Source organism: Dermacentor variabilis, chromosome 8 (genome assembly GCF_050947875.1).
Source record: "Dermacentor variabilis isolate Ectoservices chromosome 8, ASM5094787v1, whole genome shotgun sequence".
NCBI classification, from domain to species: Eukaryota; Metazoa; Arthropoda; class Arachnida; order Ixodida; family Ixodidae; genus Dermacentor; species Dermacentor variabilis.
The window spans coordinates 129,967,529-129,987,175 of NC_134575.1; the positions used below are offsets into that span (position 1 = coordinate 129,967,529).

The 19,647-nt window shown below is 43.0% G+C and overlaps 1 protein-coding gene across 2 annotated transcripts in view; it reads right to left on the reverse strand.

The window, feature by feature from the left end:
* Positions 1-970: 970 nt before the first annotated feature.
* LOC142590589 (monocarboxylate transporter 12-like) overlaps positions 971-19,647 on the reverse strand; it is a 71,190-nt gene continuing 52,513 nt past the window's right edge. For both annotated transcript variants that reach the window (XM_075702896.1, XM_075702897.1), the window contains exon 5: positions 971-15,713. In XM_075702896.1, coding sequence (XP_075559011.1) covers positions 15,400-15,713 — 314 coding nt within the window. In that variant the 3' untranslated portion in view covers positions 971-15,399. The remainder of the gene's footprint in view (positions 15,714-19,647) is intronic.

A 19,647-nucleotide genomic window follows, 5' to 3' on the forward strand; every position in this document is an offset into this window, starting at 1 on the left:
CGATAGCATCGGGTCGCAGTGTGTGCTGCCGAATACGAAATGCAGAACCGCCTCCGTTCGGCACTGCATGTTCTGTATGCGGCTGCCTGTTGTTGAAATAAGGCAGCAGCTGCGCTGAAACATCGCATTACCAAGAAGTCTAATTGTCGGCCAAGTTTTTAAAATCAAGATTGACCCCACTTTGCCCTTGTGTGTTACAGCAGGAGGGGTTACAACATAGATATAGATAACCTTATTTTGGCAACATACTTGTTCTTCAGACAGCTTGCTCCATTCCACTACGCGCCTTGCTAAGCACTATTGTGTAGTGTTATGCCATCTTTACTGTTAAAGTTTCTTGGTATTGTATATTTTGACACTTGCATATGAAATTTTTTCCTGAATATTTAACTGGTTTTTAAATTGTGACCATGCTCCCCTCTTTAAAGCTTTTGCAATTGAAGGTAGTTAAATAAATAAATAAATAATCTGTGCCAGACATAAGAATACTTGGGAGGAACTTATCTGGAAACTTATATCTAACTATATGGTTTAATAATAATAATATTAATATTAATAATAGTGATATGCTTTATTTCATGAAAAGAGAAATTCAAAAACCGTTCTTCAACGTCCTAAACCTGCACAGTGGGATGCTGTAGCAGAGGTTTCTGGATAAATTATAACCACGTGGGGTTCTTTATATAAGTGCATTCTAAGCCTAGCATTACTGCATCCCACCTCCATCAAAATGCAGCCAGAATCAGGACCCGTGAGCTTGAGCTCAGCCACAACGCCATAGCCACTAACCCACTATGGCAGGTAAGCTTTACTCTCCATATTATAAAGCCTTACCATCATCATGGAATCCATGCACACTATTTTTACAATGTCGGTATTGCAACAGCAAATGGGAGCTGCTCAGTGAAGGCAAACGGGAAGATACCACCACTGATAGAACAAATATGGTGGCAAAAGATGACCACAGGCATTACCAAGAAAAATGTCCAGTTTATTAAATCAGTTTACTATATATACAGTTCAAGGCTTGCCAAGCACCTTCTAGTTCTTGGGCTATTTGTTGCATCTTAAGGAACATAATCTACTTGGGAATATTTTGCACCACGAGAGCACAAACTAAAAAGTGAAGACTTTTTTTTCCCCATCCATTATCACAACAGACCATATTCAGGAAAGTGCGTAATGTGTAAGGGCACAATATAAGAGCTACCAAAATCGCCGAGTTGTAACAAAGGCAACAAGAACATGCTGGAATATGCTAGGAAATGCACACACATTCATGCTTTTGATGCTCGATAAAAACGGGTAAAACAGACAAGAGAGGGCAAGGAGGACATCTTTTTCTTTTTCCTTGAAAAGACTAACACTGAATGTACTAAACTCAAGAATTAAAACACGGCTGAGAAACAAAACACTGATTACATAACGTACAAACACCTAAACTTCCAATTTTTTATCACAGTCTGGTAAGGAAAACTCAAATGCTTTGCAGCACAGAAACACACCAACAATCTGAAACCAGAAGTACGTAACACGAGGGTGAAAGAAAATATGTACCAAGAGTTCATTAAGGACAGGATTAAATTAATGAAACAACTAGTCAGCACATTCTAATGATCACTCAAACTTCAAGAAAAGCTCAGCAACACCTTAGTGACAATTTCCAAAATAAATATGAACGCAAAGCATGCAATAAAAATGACTGCTCAGGACAAACTCGCGTGTCACATCACTGGCAATGTTTACAGCTCGCATTACTGTTGCATAGCAAAGTTGTTGTTAGCAAACCAATAAGGGAGGGAAAGTATAATAAGCATGCCCTGGTTCTACATTTTAAGGAAACAAAATGAACCTGCTGCCAGCACCACACAACATGAAATAAAACAAAATTGTTCCAGTTCTTACTCTTCCTTCTTGGCTGCACTGCAGAAACTTGCCGTACCAACTTATGCACTAGTTGGACCTGTTTTTCCAAAATGTCTTGCACAATACAATAGGGTGTAGCCAGCACAGATAAAATTGTGAGACTTTTTTGGCTCTTCATGCTTCTTTGTGAAGCATAATCTGAACCAAATAGAGAGACTCTACAAAACTTGTGCAAATGCCACAGGCCACAGCAATGCACAGCTCAATGGCCAAGTTCTTGATTTTTCAAACGAATCTGGCACTCCTAGCTAGCTCTCTAAGTGCGGCTCGCACAGAGGCGAAATAAAAATAAAATGTTTACCAAATCTTATTGTTCATTGTGAGGGGTTGCGGCCTCCACACAAGCCTGTATAGCACTCCTTCACTTTCACATTAAATGTATACGTACTTCCATTGCTCCATTTTCATATTACAGTTGTACAGAATGTTTAAACCCTGCAGTTTCTCTTCCTTTGAAACATCCTCCTTGTAAATTTCATCACATAACACTTTAAAATAAGCAGTCCTTAAAAGCTTCAATTTCAAAACCGTTATGACTGTCGGCGAGCGCACGCCACCGAGCAGCCAACAGTACAGAACAGAATGATGAAACTCAAGGTGGAACAAGTGTAGGAAAACATTTCTAGATAGTGCCACAAGAAATGTTTTAGCATTCTATCACAATTTCATATTTGACCAGCTGCAATTACATAACTTCCAGTAGGCGGCTAACCTCCAGAGTCAAACCTGCCTTTCCAAACAGACATCCCACTGGCATCAGCATGTCCAGCACTGCGAGAGCTGCTGGCGACTACTGAAACAAGTGTGCCACAAGAAAATACACACCTTGAAATAACAGCACTCAGTGACACAATCAATCACTTCGCCTTATGGCATCCATTAACATGCCTGCACAACAAAGGAACTGTCGCTGGTCTGCTGGTGCACTTGTAACGAGAAACATAGAGGAACTGACCAAGAGGGGGGGGGGGGGGGAGAGAGGGCAAGGGCAGCCTTCGGTGACAGATCTTTTGCTACTGCAAAGCTGTGTGCCATGGAACACAGCTTACGCAGCGAAGCAAAAAAGTTACCAGTGCTCGCCCACCATATTCAAAAATCTGTGAAGCACAAAAATGCTCTCCTTATTGTAGATGCTGATCCATTTTTGAATGATGGTCGTTGCATTTAAAGGAGCAGTATTCTGATCACTAGGAGTTGACGAAATTTCAATAACAAGATTAATGAAATATGCAAGAAAGAGAGAGAGAGAGAGATGAGAATTCTGTTCACCAGTATGTGAAGTTAATAAAACCAACATCTTGCATGACTCCAGAAAAGACCACTTTTCTGTAAGGACCTTGCAAAGCTCAAATAATACAAGTAAGCAATGTGTATAAGGCCACGAATGTTGCTAATTTATCTACTATTAGTGTTCTAAAAGGTGGTGGTTACAGAATTTCAATGCTTGTCCTTGTGCATTTTTTGTGAACTACATAGATTTGCTTTAATTTTATTTGTCAATACTTGTCAATTTTTCTTATACATTTGAGGGACACAACAAAAACGTCCACTGCATACAGCCAGAAAAATTATGTCCTTCATTTCAATGCAACACATTTTACTTAGATTGGTTCAGTGATTGCCTAACAACAGCACTTCTACATTTCACAATCTATTTGAATAGAAAAACTAAAAGTCAAATCTTGCATCTAAGAGCAAACTTAAAAGTGTCTCTGAGTATACTGAACATAGTGTTGAACTTAGGAAAAAGTTTAATGGGGAATGATTGGCAAAGCAGGTAATGAAGGATTTCATGACCATAAAACACTGGGAGAGGCACAAGCAAGTAAAAAATGTTACACTAAAACACATATGCATGGAATGCTATGGGAGTACAAGGAGCTTTAACACAATGCACACGCATACATGCAAAAAATAAAAAAGAAACTGCACACCATTTACCTACAGTAAATATTGCAACGCCTGTTTCACCGCTGCGGGTGAAAACATTTAAAATTTTTCCAGCGATAATCATCTTGATGTGAAAAATACGTACGTTTATCCATCTTGAGATGACGTGTTGAGCAAGTTTTTAAAACCTGTTTCTCTCACAGGCAACATTACATGATGAATGTAAGAACGCCAGTGTCAGCACTATTTGAAGACACGGGTAATGCACAGCAATGCTGCTGCCGAACAAACCTTCACAGATAACTTGCGGGTACTCCACAGGACACCTTGATTTAATAATCGTAGTGAGGGTTGGTTGCTTATTGTTTGCTTACAATATTTCACAGGCATCTTGGAAAAAGAAAACATTTTAGTTAAGGAAAGCTAACAATGAGTTCTTGATCTTAGTTTACGAGAACTCATTATGACATACTAACTACCAAAACAGAGTCGTTTTGGAGCTGTGCTTGCAAGCACTCAAGACCAGCACAACAAATTAGAACAAACCGACAAAAGAGATGGACAGAGTTGTGTGACATGCATTGTCTGAAAAAAAAAAAAAACACAGAAAAAGCGTGAACACCGGGGGACATTTTTATCGAAGAAAAGTGGCAGACGGCGACTAGACTGGACTGGACAGAAGGTGCTAGCCTAGAAAACTCGGTGACTAGATACAGGACAGTCATACACAGGCATAAGTCATAGCCAACATTTCAAACAAGCTTTACTGCTGGGCAGTGCTTAAAGAATGCACATTATTAAAGTACACATTATTACATGGCAATCTTGATCGGAAATGTTTTAGCTGTGCACCAGTTGACAGAAATGGTATGAAAAGTTGTAATGACGCACGGCGATGTATCAATATTGCGGTCAACATGGTGTAGAGCAAAGTATGGCATTTGCTTGAAGTCATCTTGGCATCATTTTCTCACGCGACTTATGCCATGTGTAGTACTGCCTTCGCAGCTGAACTGTACTGTAAGCAACAAAGTAAACACGCAGCATTTCACATACACTCGCTACAGTCACTCCAGGTATGCAACTCAAGATATGCCACGGGTTTAAAGAAAACATAAATATAGTAAACAAGATTGAAACTTGATGGCAGAAGGTAGAAGACCAGCTGGTCACTAGATCATGCACAACAAAGAGCTGTGTCACTACAATGGGGTTGCAGGAGAAACTGCTATCTGAAACCGCTTCCTCATCACTCAAAGACCATCTCCAAGAAGAGTGCACAAAATTCAACTGAACTTATTGCCTCGTTCCTCCCCAATGTATGGGGTAGTTCAGTTTAAGCACTCAAATGTTCAAAATTCAGCCAATGCAAGAAAGTCCAGTTGCTGCGTAGTGTTATGCGAGGCAAAACACCTGCCGTGAAGGACTACATGCCTGTGCTCTACAGTGCTGCCAATCCTAAGGATACAGCACGCTAGATCAAGAGATACTGATCAGTTTGGGGAAAATGAGAAGATCATGCAAAATCTATGGAAATTTCAAAACTTTGTGCCAGAGTTCCCAGATGCAGTTCTTAACTGCACAAGTGTAAACTGTTGACTTGAAGAAAGTTTTAAAAAATTGCACACAATACACTTGATCAAGTGATATTCAACATTGCCTGGAAAAAAACAAACGTAAGTTGGAAATCAAAAATTTTGTTTTAATGTTACACCAGAATTTGCAGTTCTGGCTACCTAATTGCAAAGTGGAGGCATTTATTTTATTGCGTCATACGGATATACTTGGAACCACGTACACTTGTTAGTCATCACTGTGAAAGCATTCATAAAAAAAATTTTCCATCCTGGAAGCACAGGAAGTATTTCCATTTATAGTTTGGTTTAAAGATTTGGCATTGGCGTGACATTGCAAAATTAAATTTTGTTGAAGGTGCAACAAATGCTATCACGGTGCCTGCTCAGCTTAAGTGCAATGGTTGTGCAATTTAAATGCTTTAAGATAAAGTTAAACCAAGAAGTACAAAATTTTCAGTCACATTGATTAACAATCAGTGTTAATTTCATCACTGCAGAAAACCCAGTGACGAAGTGAAATACCAGATTTCACTCGCAAAGAAAAAAAGAGAGGGAGAGGGGAAAAATTGGTTCTCAATTCTGGCAGAACTTTTTAGAGCTGTTTCACCTCGTGCCGTGTAGCACTGTACACAATACACTCTCTTAACCCTTGCTGAACCACAGGCTAAACAAACCAGGCATGTACACTTGGGATATATGGAAGGGACTGCCTGATGGGACTTCGAAAGTGTCTGTTCTTTTTCAGTGATGCCAGAGAAGTACTAGAACAAGAAAGACTCTTGAAAAAAAGAATGTGCGCAGTATAAGCAAGTGATGCTGGAACTGGCACTGCTGCAGTAATCATTGTTTTCATATCAAATACTTATTCCCTTCCATTACGCACCAGCTCATGCCACAGATATTGCACAGACATGCAATATCCTCCCCTGGCATAGTAGGTCCTTATTCAGTCGGCGTCAACTACAAGCACAACCGTCACTTCACAAGGCATCATATCCCAGTCTCTAACTTTTCACAGAACCGACAATGGAGGTGGGGATCTCTTACAGGACTAATTGGCTGTACTGGCTTTATTGTGGATCACAATAAAGCCCATAACGTCAAAGCTCCTAATAACCGAAGTCACCATGGCTCGAGAGTGAAGAAGCGGTTTCTTTAAGTTTGTTTGCTAGCCCCATTTGGAGGCACAACACTCTGTGCAAGCTGAAGCCTGCCTCATTTCGATGATGGAGAAGGGCAGCATGCCCTGCCCCATTATACACCTTCCGAAAAAGGTGCAACGATTGTCCGTTTTTTTGTTACGCAAAGTTCTTGACTCCTGTGATGTCACCCTGTCTCATCTGGTACACACAAAGTGCTTCCATGACAAAACTTCTTTACAACTCTTCTTCCTCAAAGCTGCCTCGCTCGAAGGAAGGCACTGCAAAGCACAACTCACTCTCAAGCACGCAGAGGGTGCTGCTACAGACATTTGCACCACTTGACATTTCTTGCGAGTGACTTCAGCTTGCTTACATCTGCTGTGACAGAAGCTAACTCCACAAATTACAGTTAGCATGCCACAATGGCAAAGCAGGCAATGAATATGTCCTTAACACATAGACCTGTTTTCTAAATTTATCAGAGCACATGGGTTTGACAAGCACCGATGCCAAGTAATGTATCATCATCCTAGTGGCATCACTGGCACCTGAAACTTCCGAGCCCTCCTGGCTTTGTTGGCTTTTCAGGTTCAGTCATGCAAGTTAAACCTTCACAAGCTTCCCATTTATAAAGCAAACCCCACTTCGCAACCTGTGCTAAGTCACATCATCATTCGTGTGGCAACTTTTGAGTTGAAATGATTGTATCTGGAGAATAAAGTATTAAGCTTGAACATTCCAAACCAGTAAAATTAACAAGGCCCAAAATCTTCATCCATGGCTGATGATACATAGTGCGATGCAAAAGCCACAATCTCAAAAATGAAGCCACAACCATTTGGCATATCTCTGATGCAAGCCATGGTGGTTGGATCATCAACAACATGTGCCTTTCCTCATACAAGAAAAAATTAACTTTACTACAAGAGTAAATGAGAGCCTAGCCAAGAACAAGACCTTCTTTGCACTACATACTTCCAAACCAAATGAGCGTTATGTGTGGTCTCGGACAATTCTACCAGGAACGGAGGCACCAATGCGGCTATTGCCAAAAACATGCATGTCAGACGCGGCTCGTTGCCACTCCCACCCCTTTCCAACTCTTCACGGACAACTTGGCAAGCAACCATCCGGACCTCTAAGGCCAACGTCACGTGCGTCTTGCGATGCAACTCTGAGATCCTTTCCATTACTAAACTCGGTGAACATCCATCTCACAAAAGATCACGAGAGGTTCCGGGGCAGTGGAAGCTAGTGTACATACAGGCAATGCAGTCTCCATTCCAGCTGCGACTGACAACAAGCCGTGACCACGCTACTGTTGATGAGAACTTGAACAATCCTTGAACACATTTAAACACTCTCATTCTTCAAACATAGTTTATATAGTGAACAAGACAGTGCAGACAAACAAAAAACCCACATCAAATCCCTTTCAGTGCCTTCAGACAGAGTAAAAAGTTCATCTGGTTTGATTTGACATACTTGGACAGACATCATTACGAAAAACTACATCCCCAAAATGATTATGCGGTCTCCATAATAAGGATCAGGTTTCCGATCCTGACCTAAAACCTCCTGGGCCCACCAATGGGGTGGCTACAGCCTTTTTGCGTCCAGAAACTTGGGACATGTGCGTCCACAGCATCAAGTAGAGAGAGCATCTACTAACTAAGAATCTATCCTAATGTCTTAATGCCTGCAGAGAGGCAAAATATTGTCTCAATGTTATACCTATGCAGCTAAACCACACTGTGAAGAAGAAGACTTAACTATCGCAAAGAGCTCGAAAAAGGAGTAGTAGGAGAAATGTTTTCTATGTAGACAAGTGACGCTAGCCTGGGTTGTGAATGAAAATGTCTCAAAATTGTAAGCGTGGCACTGACAAAGCTCACCTGAGATGACTGAATAAGGTGAAGAGCATGCATAGAGTTAAAACGCCTCGACTCCAGTGCAAAATGCTATTAGTGATTGATTAAGACCCGAGGCTGAATATTTGTGCCTCTCTGAAGTACCAGAAACTAATCTTGAAAAGGAGAAGCTCATGCATGATCTAAAACTACAATGAATCATGACGTCAATATTAGAATTTAGCTATCCTGGTAAGGCCACCATTTACAAATGACCCTGCCATTCTAGTGCAACATGCATTGCAGACATAGTTTGCCACCACTTCTCTTAGAACAAAAACCAAAGAATGTGCACAGTCCGACCTTGTTAGGTGTAGCATATTGCCCCCCCACAATTCTGTAAATATAATGCAGCCATGAAGCGGCATCCTCTCTCTAAAGATGAAAACCTTTTTTTCAAGCGTGGCTTTGGTCTAGCCAAAATTTTTGGCAAATTCATTTCCTGTTAAGTCGTAGCTGAAAGAGTGTGACTCCTCGTCCATACGTTAACTATGCAAATCATAGAATCGAGCCTTGAGGGAACCAGTGCAACAGTGGCATGAAAGTTGCATTTCAGCCTTTGCTCCTACAACAGCATTGAGATTGCCACTTCAACGCAATCCGTCACCAAGTCGTCACATAGTGCATGATGTGCCACTTTCAGCAAGTGCTGTGCCTACAAAACAATACTCCAACTGAATGGCAGAAACACCCTTGCACTTCATGCACTGATACTCTACTACAATTTACTGATAACCCTTCAGTCTTCTCGGAGCACCTTTCACATCATCCCTAATAGGTGAATGTGCGCATTATTTTGTTCAATTTATTCTCACACCTAAGTTTCGAGAACTCATGAATAATTTTTGCATGCAGTTGTGGCATTAGACCTCGCATCTGCGCTACACATGAAACCCGATGAAACGTAATGCTATTGTATACTAAAGGAAGGTCCCAAAAAAGTGGCTGCGCTATCGACTAACACTATGCAAAGATCTGTTCAAACTTCGTAAGATTGCCTAAATTGATGGTGGGCACTGGGGATTATGCAAGTGAATGGCAGGAATTCAGTATTACGCATCCACTTTCAGAGGAGCACATGATAAACAGCGGCAAAACTGGCAAGCAACAAAGACTTCAACCAGCCTATTGTGCACTTGCCCGTAAAATATTGTGGGGCACGCAAGCGCATAGCCGTGTGATGATTGTGCTCCTCTGATAGCTAGAGCAGCCAGTACAGCCATGCATCAAAGCAAACCTGCACAGACTTTCTTTCAGTAGCTTTTCACAAGCTTTTCTTTCAGTAGCATATTGCCTTTGCACCAAGACAGCTTTGCATTTGTGTACCACATGTGAAAAGACAGCAGTTTCACCAGCTCGAGCACAGTACATTGAATCGCTGACTCAAGTAAACATTTTGTTGGCACACTAAGACATTGTAGCAGACGACAATGCGCCATGCCCCCAGGCATCACTTTACCTTTGCAAGTTTGTTTCATTGTGCAGTCAAGCGTATTGCCTGCAAGGCCCACAATAATTTGTGGGCAAGCATACATATTTTTTTACCTCATAACTCTTCTGGATCTGCTTAGCTTTTCCATGCGACGTTTCTTTCAAAATGGTTGTAATAAACACATCAGTACAGGCTGATTAGTTTGTCAATGCAACATTCTTAACAATGCAGGCTTGTCAATTGTTTCAACTGAGGTTCTTGCAACAATTGGCATCGTAGTCATAATTTTGTCTCTTTTTTCTTTGACCTTCAATTTTTTATTTTCCAGGGGCCAGCAACCCCGGCTTCAAAAATTGCCATATTTACTCGCATAATTATCGCACTCGCGTAATTATTGCACCCCTAAATTTTGTCATCAAAATTCAATTTTCTTTCTTTCCTGTGTAATGATCGCACCCTGAACTTGTCGTAGCGATATGTTGTGTGCCAAAGTCTAGCTAATGATGACAGCGCTTATGATCTGTCAAATGCTATGCAAACGACTCTTGAAGACATACCAAGCGGTCTGCACGCACCAAACATTCTTAATCAGATGACCCATTTCATTCCTTTCATCACTTTCCGCACTTCCATGAAAAAAAAAGCTACAACCAAACTTGCGTCGGCTTTATTATTTGTAGGCTTCATAATGGTTTTGGTCAACAACAACATAAAGGGCGCCTTTAGATTTTTCCTGTCTGCACTCGTGGGCAAGCAACAAATCGCGAACGGCAACGGTAGTGGCCACGTTTACACTGATACGTTAGAAGTGTACCCTATTCATACGCTGATGCTTGTAACGCAGCTAAGATATTCGCCCACCCTTAGCGGAAACGTGCCGTATTGGGATAATATAGCAGTGAAGACAAATGCCGCAGTTTCTGCAGCATGCTCACCATGTGTTTCTATGTCACTGGCAGCTAAACACGCCCATCTCCGTTTCTGTCCCTTCAAAGCAGACATGGCTATGTTATTGTCGCAAACTTGCCAATATTAACGATGTCATTCATTACTGATATGGAAGAAACTGTTTCAATGCACGTAATGTACTCAGTAGAAGAAAAATAATTGCATTCCATGCGTTCGGCTTGCTCCGCCGGCAGCCATTTTTGTTTTGGTGTCACGCACTGACAGCGGCAGCCACCTGCTTGTTGACCTGTTGTCATCTCGCAGCAAATGCGGGATGAAAACAGAAAATGTTTCTTTCCGTGGGAAATTTAACCTGCAATGATCGCACCCCTGAATTTGCTTAAATTTTTTTTACAAAAAAGTGCGATCATTATGCGAGTAAATACGGTATCAGACGCAACAACCAAGAAAATAACAATCTAACAAATTTATCAATATAATGAAATGGCTAAAGCAATAAAGCAGCAAAATTTACTGAGCAGGTATTGGAGGGCTAGTTAGTTGTCCATAATTGTTCTAAAGGCAGTGCACTTGTTGACACATGGATGGCTGTTTGTCTGCTTTTGTGTTAATCAGTGCATCAACCAGTACACCATCTAAATTTTTCTTAGAAACATAACTTTTTGCAGATATGCATGAATGTTGACGAATAACAGTGGTTGAGCAAGCAACCTCGCTGAAGCCTCAACACCATTCCTTGACTGACCACTGCTAATCACTTCAAACGTCTACCTTCTTGCAAACCTGTCTCTTGTTTGAATGTGAATCTAGTTTCGCAATGCTTATAAGCATTGTATGAAAGTTGCTGAGAGGCCCAAGTTTTCATGCAATTCCTTTCTCTTTTATAATATATTCTTCCAATGTCACTGGCTTGCATGGCGCCACACCAATGGTTATCACCGAGATCGGCCAGTAAGCGCTATGGCTGATAAGTAAAGAGCAAAGTTCAAAGAAAAGAATCATTACATAACATTGCCTCCTGGTTGTACACAATGTGGATACAGGAGTCTTCCAGCGCAGGCAATTGATTGCACAATCCCTCCCGTTTTTTTGTGGTTTCCATTTGAGTGGTAGGCCCTTAGAGGTGACAGTGGGAAACACTTGGCAGTGTAGCTCTGCCCATGAAACTCTCAGCTGCTATGCCAAGAGCTTCACACATTGTGCTACTGCCTTAATCCCTGGGGATTTCCATTTCAGCTTCTCTTTCATAAGCGAACATGCGCAGCTGCTACTACAAGTTTCTGTTTTCATGACAGCGGTGCAGCGGAGCACTGAAACGAGTGCAGTGATTCTAGGACTTGAGCTCGATGTATTGCATATAGGACTTCCTACAAGTTAGGTAGGCTCTATGACCTTTGTGCACCTGCAGGCTCAAACACCTATTGTGTACAAACAAATGCGTGCCTTCCACACGTGTGTACAATAGAATAAATACATTGTCTTGCAGATGCAAGTTTGTACAGAGCGGGTGAAAGAACTAGTTGTGAAAAGCCGAGAGAAAAATCCGTGGTGTACCACGGTGTACCAGACGGTGCAAGGGAAAAAGTTTGAACCTCAAGCAAAGAGCGTCAAAAAGCTGTGCTTCGGGAGTACCGTACTATCGGCAGGACCAGTGTAAGGCTAAATGAACCACTGCTGAGATGGTGATTCCCGACGGACTACGTATGAGATCTACATGCCGGTCACATGCCCAACAGAGATGCTGTGCATTCCAGCGCAAGGCTGTAAGCATCTAGTACAGAAACTACAAAACCGTATTCTTGAATGCCTTTATAAAGCTCCATCACTTGAGAAGAAATGGGGCCACAGTTCAAGCTTAATGTAAGCATGCTACCTAGAGAAGTTCAAGGCCTAAGCATTCCAAACCACAGCGGACTGAAGAAGCGTTGTCAGCTTCCTCTGGGACGTGCCTTTGTCCCAGTTTTCTGTAGTCATTTCCTGTGTCAGCTGGTGCAAAATAATGACATTCATCTTTTTGCACACAGTTGTCACAATGTATCGTAACATTCAGCTACGAGCTGCACCATCACACTGGTATTAGAATGTGTCTGAGAAAGTCAGAGTGGGGCACCTAATACGCTTGGTCGCTTGAAACTGCTGTGGGTGATCCAACATACATGGCTGCTGGACCTAAGCGCCTGATTAAGATTTGCATCGGTGCAACATGCACTCACAAATGTGGATAAAGGAACTCGACTTCTGGATTGTTTCCTTGCATTTCCGTTTCTTCCTGGTGTGACAACGCATGCAGATGGCACTTGCGCAATCAGACCTTCGGCCCTCAGAACAAGCGGATGCACACGGCATCACGGCGAAAGTGACACTGTTTATACACGAGGATGCAGTGTCCACAAACACCGGCTCTAGTCAGGCGGCATTTCAAAAGACTAGCCAAGTTACAATGTTTAGCGAAAACCAAGGGTGGCACTGTGTAAACAAACTGCGCTTTAAGTGCTGATGAGATTTAAGCAAGAAAGTGTGTCAAATAGAAGGGACCACTTTATGGGAACCAGTTTGCAGAATTTTTCACGAGACTGCCCGTACCTAGAGCTGTGTTATTGCTGGTTTCAGGCTGCAAAAAGTACCGGTGCCCACATGTCATCGCGCAGAGCAAACAGTCATGCAGACTGTTTGCGCACCCAGAAACGCTCAACACAGCACCACTCGGCAAAGTTTCAACTTGGTTCAAGATGTTTCATATTGTGCCTAGTAAAGTGTTGCCTCCTACAGTGCATGGCTGCTCAGCCTGCTGGGCCACAGCTGTGTGTCCCATTCATTTGCACAGAAAGCCTGAGCATCGAGCTGCATGATTTGAAGATCTCAACTTTCCCAGAAGCGAGGTTTTTCACTGGAAGATGTATGGTCACACATAAGTTTGCAACATTGGCATGCACAAATTGCCCCCCACATTCTGAGCAAACTGACTCAGCCTTGACAACTCACAATTTACCTGCTGCAAGATAATGGGCTCTCTAGTGTGCTGCATTTTTGAACGTATAAGCCATGCCAGTAATTTCTCAAATAGCGGGGAGAAATAGGCAGGGCTCCTATCAATAGCCGAACATCACCTTCATGTACGGCTTCATGGCAATGCAGCAGAGGGCTGCTGTGAAGTTCCATCTAAAAGAAAAATTCAATAATAAAGGTGGACTATGAGGATGAATTGCCATGAAACCACAGTGCACTTGAAAAGTGACAAAGCAGTCACGGCCAAACATACAAAACCAGATCATTTACAGAACTTAATTTTGTGCCAAAGGCTCCCCTCAGGAGTGCTCTTACAAGGTTGTAAATGTTGCATGCAATTATAAGGTTACGCGTGCCATACTTCTATACAATTTATTTTCCAGGGTTGTAGCCGGGGCTGTGGGTTAGACGCATAAATGCACAGTGCGCTGCGTCACAATGTTTGACACAGGTTTGCAATATGCACAGTCATGATGCGTTTGCAACATTAAATTTTTGTTCACATTTCATCTTGGCCTGCCTAGGCCTCTTCTGGACCAAGTTTTAATTGAAGAAACTTTTGTATTTTAAAAAAGCTTACCATCACTGCGCATGAGCCACAAATGGTTAGTTGAAAGGATCAGCCGGACACTGTGCTGATTCGTTATTCTCTTTTTTTAATATCCTAGTATGTCATGCTATAAGTACTGTTCGCAATAAAGTAAACCATGATGGCACAAAGACCAACCACTGCTGCAGTGGTTAACCGATACAAGTTGTACATGCTCAACACAGATGCGTGAAAGTAAACCTGGTATAAGTACAAATTGATTCAAGTTTCAATGTAATTCTGCAAGACCTTAGATATATAACATATAATGCAAGCAGACAAGAAGAGGCAATGGCAAAAAAACAAGATGGCCAGAAGCATGTTAACACACAAGGCAGGTGCTGTGTGCCTCTCGCTGTTTTTGCTTACTTCATGTTCACACTTTAAAAGAAATGCTTGCATTTGAAAAGAAAGAAAACCACTGTGCAAGTGACTACATCAAACTCCATGTGTTGTCTAGGAAAGCCTTTGTTACACTTGTGTTATTCTGAAGGAGAACTTGTCTTTACACTTGAGAACTTAGGCAGCCAGAAGCAACATTTTGTAACAATCCATTTCATTTAATTTTCATTTTTCTTATCATCCATCGCGCAGAGTGACCGATCTCGGTGATAACAGTGACTTATGAGCCAGTGCCACAGGACAAAATGTATGGGCAAGTCAAATGGATTGTTACAAAATGAGCCTCGGGCTTTAGCAACGTTGAAACCCCAGCAGCTGCTGCACGAAACAAACTGGGCCACATGTTTTTCAGAGGCATCACACGAGACCACAGAGAGACCACATGCGCCTTGCTAAAAATCCCCTCTGCAGTAACAACCAACAATGTGCTGCTACGTAATGCGAGGAAAGATGTGCCGGTCCGACTTTACCACATGCAGGCCAGAGATCACGTGACTGCCAATGCAGTGGACAAGGTTGACAAAAACCAAAGAAAGAGAAAGTCTGACTGCTGACGCGGCTTGCCAGCGTCGTGCTTCCAGATCCGAGCGTGGAGGAAAGAAGATGGAGGGCAAGCTCACACGCAGATGCCGTTGCTGACTAGTGCCAGGGTCTCGTGTGGAGCCGCCGCCTCTTCACTGAATTTAGCCACAGCAGGGTTGGCGCCGTTCTGCGGGAGGAGGACCGTCGTGACGTGCTTGCGCCTCTCGGTGGTGGCGGCGGTTGCTGAAGAGGAGGACGTGCTGTCAGTGTCACGGTTATTGAAGGAGGCAGGGTTCTGGCAGCGCCAGCTGCTGGCCACGGGCAGCATGAGCACGCCCGAGGCAAGGATGCTCAGGCCGCTGAAGTAGAAGGTGGCATCGTACGCACCGGTCGTGTCGCACAGCCAGCCTGCGTAGTGCACAGAGGCAGAGCGGGTTATGACTGCGAAGCAGCATTGTTGGAGACATCAGAAGGCCACAAACTCATATACAAATCATGGAGCACTGACATGAGATTTTCAATGTTCTGCATATACAGTAAAATCTCGTTACTACAAACACCACATTAACAAACTTTTCAGCTTTACAACTTCTTTTTTATTCCCTGCCCAAATGCCTATATTTTCAATGTAAAAAACTTTCAGTACTGCGAATTTCAGCTTACGAAATATTCGAGAATAACGTACGCAATTTAATCCTGTAATCACCAAGATGCTTCATTATTGATGGTTTTACCGCATCCAGCAAAGGAATGGTATTGCGTGGCAGGTTGCTTGTGGCGAAGAAAAGGCAGCAGATGACGAGAGTGCAGTTGCCTGGTGGATCGAGCGCTTTCAAGAGATCATCGAATCTTTTTCTCCAGACGACGTTTTCAACGGTGATGAAACGGCATTCTTTTATCAGTTGTTGCCTGGTAAAACAATTAACTTCAAAGACAGGTGCAAGGGTGGAAAGAAATCGCATCTCCGCATATCGGTTCTGTTCTGCTGCAACTCCACGGGCACGGAAAAACTCAAGCTGCTAGTTGTTGGCAAGTCTGCTAAGCCGTGCTGCTTGAAAAGCGTCGTCTCATTGCCTTGCGACTACCAAGCCAACAAAAGAGCGTGAATGACGCGATAATTGTTCACTCAGTGGCTGCTGCAGCTCGACAACACAATGAAGAAGAAATACAGAAAAATTCTCCTCATCGTTGAGAATTGCTCGGCGCATATCGTGAACATGCGAATGAGCAATGTGTAACTTGAATTTATGCCACCGAATTGTACTTCTTTGCTCAAACCTTTGGGTCAGGGCATCATCAGATCTGCGAAGGCTAAATTTTGGAAGCATCTTGAGCAGTGCCTCCTGATCAATATTCGACTGAAGCTGCCCACACAGGTAGACATCCGTCAAGCTGCAGAAATGCTTACAAGGTCGTGGTGGAATGTGAAGCCAAGTACGATCAGCAACTGCTGGCAAAAGGCAGGCCTTTTAAAGGCTTCACCTAGGCCACAAGACTGCAAGGACACACAGGAGCTCAACCCAGAACTGTGGGATGAGCTTACCAACAAGCTCCCCATCGACACCGCAGTGACCTTCGATGATTACATTGACAGCGCGGCGGCTACATCCGCGGAGCTCACTAACGAAGACATCGAGAATAAAGTGCATGAGCGAGAAGATTTCAGTAGTGACGAAGACCATGCCGACACTGGATCAACACACGAAGAGGAAGAGACCGTTTCCTGCTCGGATGTTTTAGTTTTTCTAGAAAAGACGCAATCATTCCTCGGGCGCTGTGAAGATGTCCCCAATGACGTTCAGAGGAAGGTCAAGGATGTGGAGGCGTTCGTCCTGCAGCGCTTGCTGCCTACTCGCCAGAAAATTACAGACTTCTTCGAGCAATATATTGTATTTAAGCTGTGCCCAGGGTTCTCGTTTATTATTTACGTACAAACACGCGCATCTGCTGCAAAGGTATGTAATGTTCGTTGTTGTGTTACATTACTGACATGAAAATATTGCTTTTTCACTACTATGATAATTCAAATGAACAAATTAAGTTCGGCGGTCCCGCGAAGTTCATTGTAACGAGATTCTACTGTATATATACAGGGTGTCCCAGCTAACTTGGACCAAGATTTTGAAAAAGCCTATGCGTTCTTCAGAACAGAAAGCGCATGGATGTTGTTAGAGTTTATCTAATCTTACAGTCCCATATTTTCGCTTGTCGTTTTTTAGTAATTAGCCGAGATAAATTAATTACGTTTTTAAATATAGCTTGAAACATTCAGGTGTCACTAGGAAAGTTGTGGAGCTTCACAAATATTGCCCAACCCAGGCACTTCAACGAGATAGACTTAGCATGGCCGTTTTTTTTCGAGAAAAATGAAAGTCTGCAGAGGTTTAAAAATACCATGTGACAGCGCGCTTTGTGCGCCCAAATGCGCCGTACAGCACTCTCACGAATGATTTGTAAAAACATCGCCAACACCACGCCTTCCCTTCACTTACGAGAAAGGGCTTCTACCTTTGCTGGGCTCTGACATCACCGGCGGCAGCTGGCAATGGCACTCCAAAAAAGCGCTTAGTCAGCAGCCGCTCGTGCCTGTTGCCGAAGAATGCGCAATCATCTGTTTATTCTGATATGACGAGAAATGCAATTTTTTTTACAGCGTTCAAGTTGATGCAGAATAAAAAAAATACTTACAGAACATGCATCATACATCTGGAACCTGTGCGAGAGAGAGCATCATTTGTTACAACGCCGCTTTTCTTCCAAGCTGTGCCAGCGGCTAGATGCATGTGAGCTCGGCTGTCTATTACTGTCGTGCAGTGCAACCGTTTCGAAGAATTTGTTTGCAGTACCTAAAGCATGCAGTACTTAAGTGAGAAGAAGGCGAACATGGTCTTAGCCTTGGAAGCGGCACAGGGTGACAAGAGGAAAGCTGCCAAGGTATACCGAAATTGGCACTGTGGGGGAAGATCTAGCGCGAACACAATTATGAGGAGTTACTCAACACTGGAAGAAACAGGTAGCTTCAAGAAGACGTGACACAGAAAGGGGACTATTAGTGAAGAGACTGAAGGAGACATTTTGGCTTTCACGACTGCAAACACTCATTCGAGCGTGCGTGATATGAGTGGTGAGGTTGTCATATCAAAGTCTTCAGCGTCAAGAGTTCTTAGGAAGACTGAAATGCATCTGTGTCACCAACAACTGCATCAAAAGCTGCAAGAAAGAGACTTTCAATGGCGGCTTGATTTCCCAAACTGGATTCTTGTGAACAGTGACGAAATACCAGATTTTGTTGACAAAGTGCTCTGAACAGATGAGGCAACATTCTCCAGAAATTCTCAAGTGAACATCCATAATGCGCATTACTGGAGTGATACGAACCTGCCATTGGGTGGCGCAGACCAGACACCATTACCAATGGTCATTCAGTGTGTGGTGCAGTATCTTTGACGGAAGAATAAGGCCTCATATTTTTTGACCACATGCTCACTGCTCAGTGGTACGTGAACGACATCTTGGAAGGCGCAGTCGAAGATTTTCGCTGTGATCGTCCTCTTGCGTTTTTTAAGCGAACTTGGTACCAACACGACAGTGCACCAGCTCACAGCAGCAGCCCTGCCCGAGCCTGGCTTGACGAAGTCTTCAAATGACAGTGGATCGGGTGGCACGGACCAGTGGCATGGCCTGCAAGGTCACCGGACTTGACATCTCTTGAATTCTTCTTGTGGGGACATGTTAAAGACCGAGTGTACCGCAAATCTAGAACTACACCAGAAGCGCTAAAGGCAGAGATTACCAAGGCCTGCAGCGAGATACTGTCTTGCGTCATCAAAAAAGCTACATCGGACATGCTAAAAAGGAGCCAATACTGCAATATGACAGAGGGAGACTTGTTTGAACACGTTCTTTAGACAGACATCACAGCGAATAAAACTCTACAACCGTTATCCATGAAAAGAGCCATCTGTGTGAAACTTTTGTACGACGTGGAAAAGGCACGTAAGTAATAAGAACTGACAAATTCTCTGCCAGCAAGGAATGCACAGGAAGCTAAAAATCAACCTTCTGTATCAGTTTACAATTCTTCCTCTTGTGACAATCAGCGTAATTCACACGGCGTTATCAAGCTTGTTATAATGCGTGTTTGCTTGTTGGGGTCTTGCTTCCAAATTCGAGCCCATGAGCTTGTCATTTTTCCTCCACATGCATTCTGCTAGCGTGAGAATGCAATTATAGCCACAGAAATGGGAGCTGCGCTGTATTTCAACTGCCACCCGAACCCACTGGTGTTTATCTCAGAACCAAGCTCAACGCGAAGCTCTGTCTTGGGCAGCACGAAGCAAGC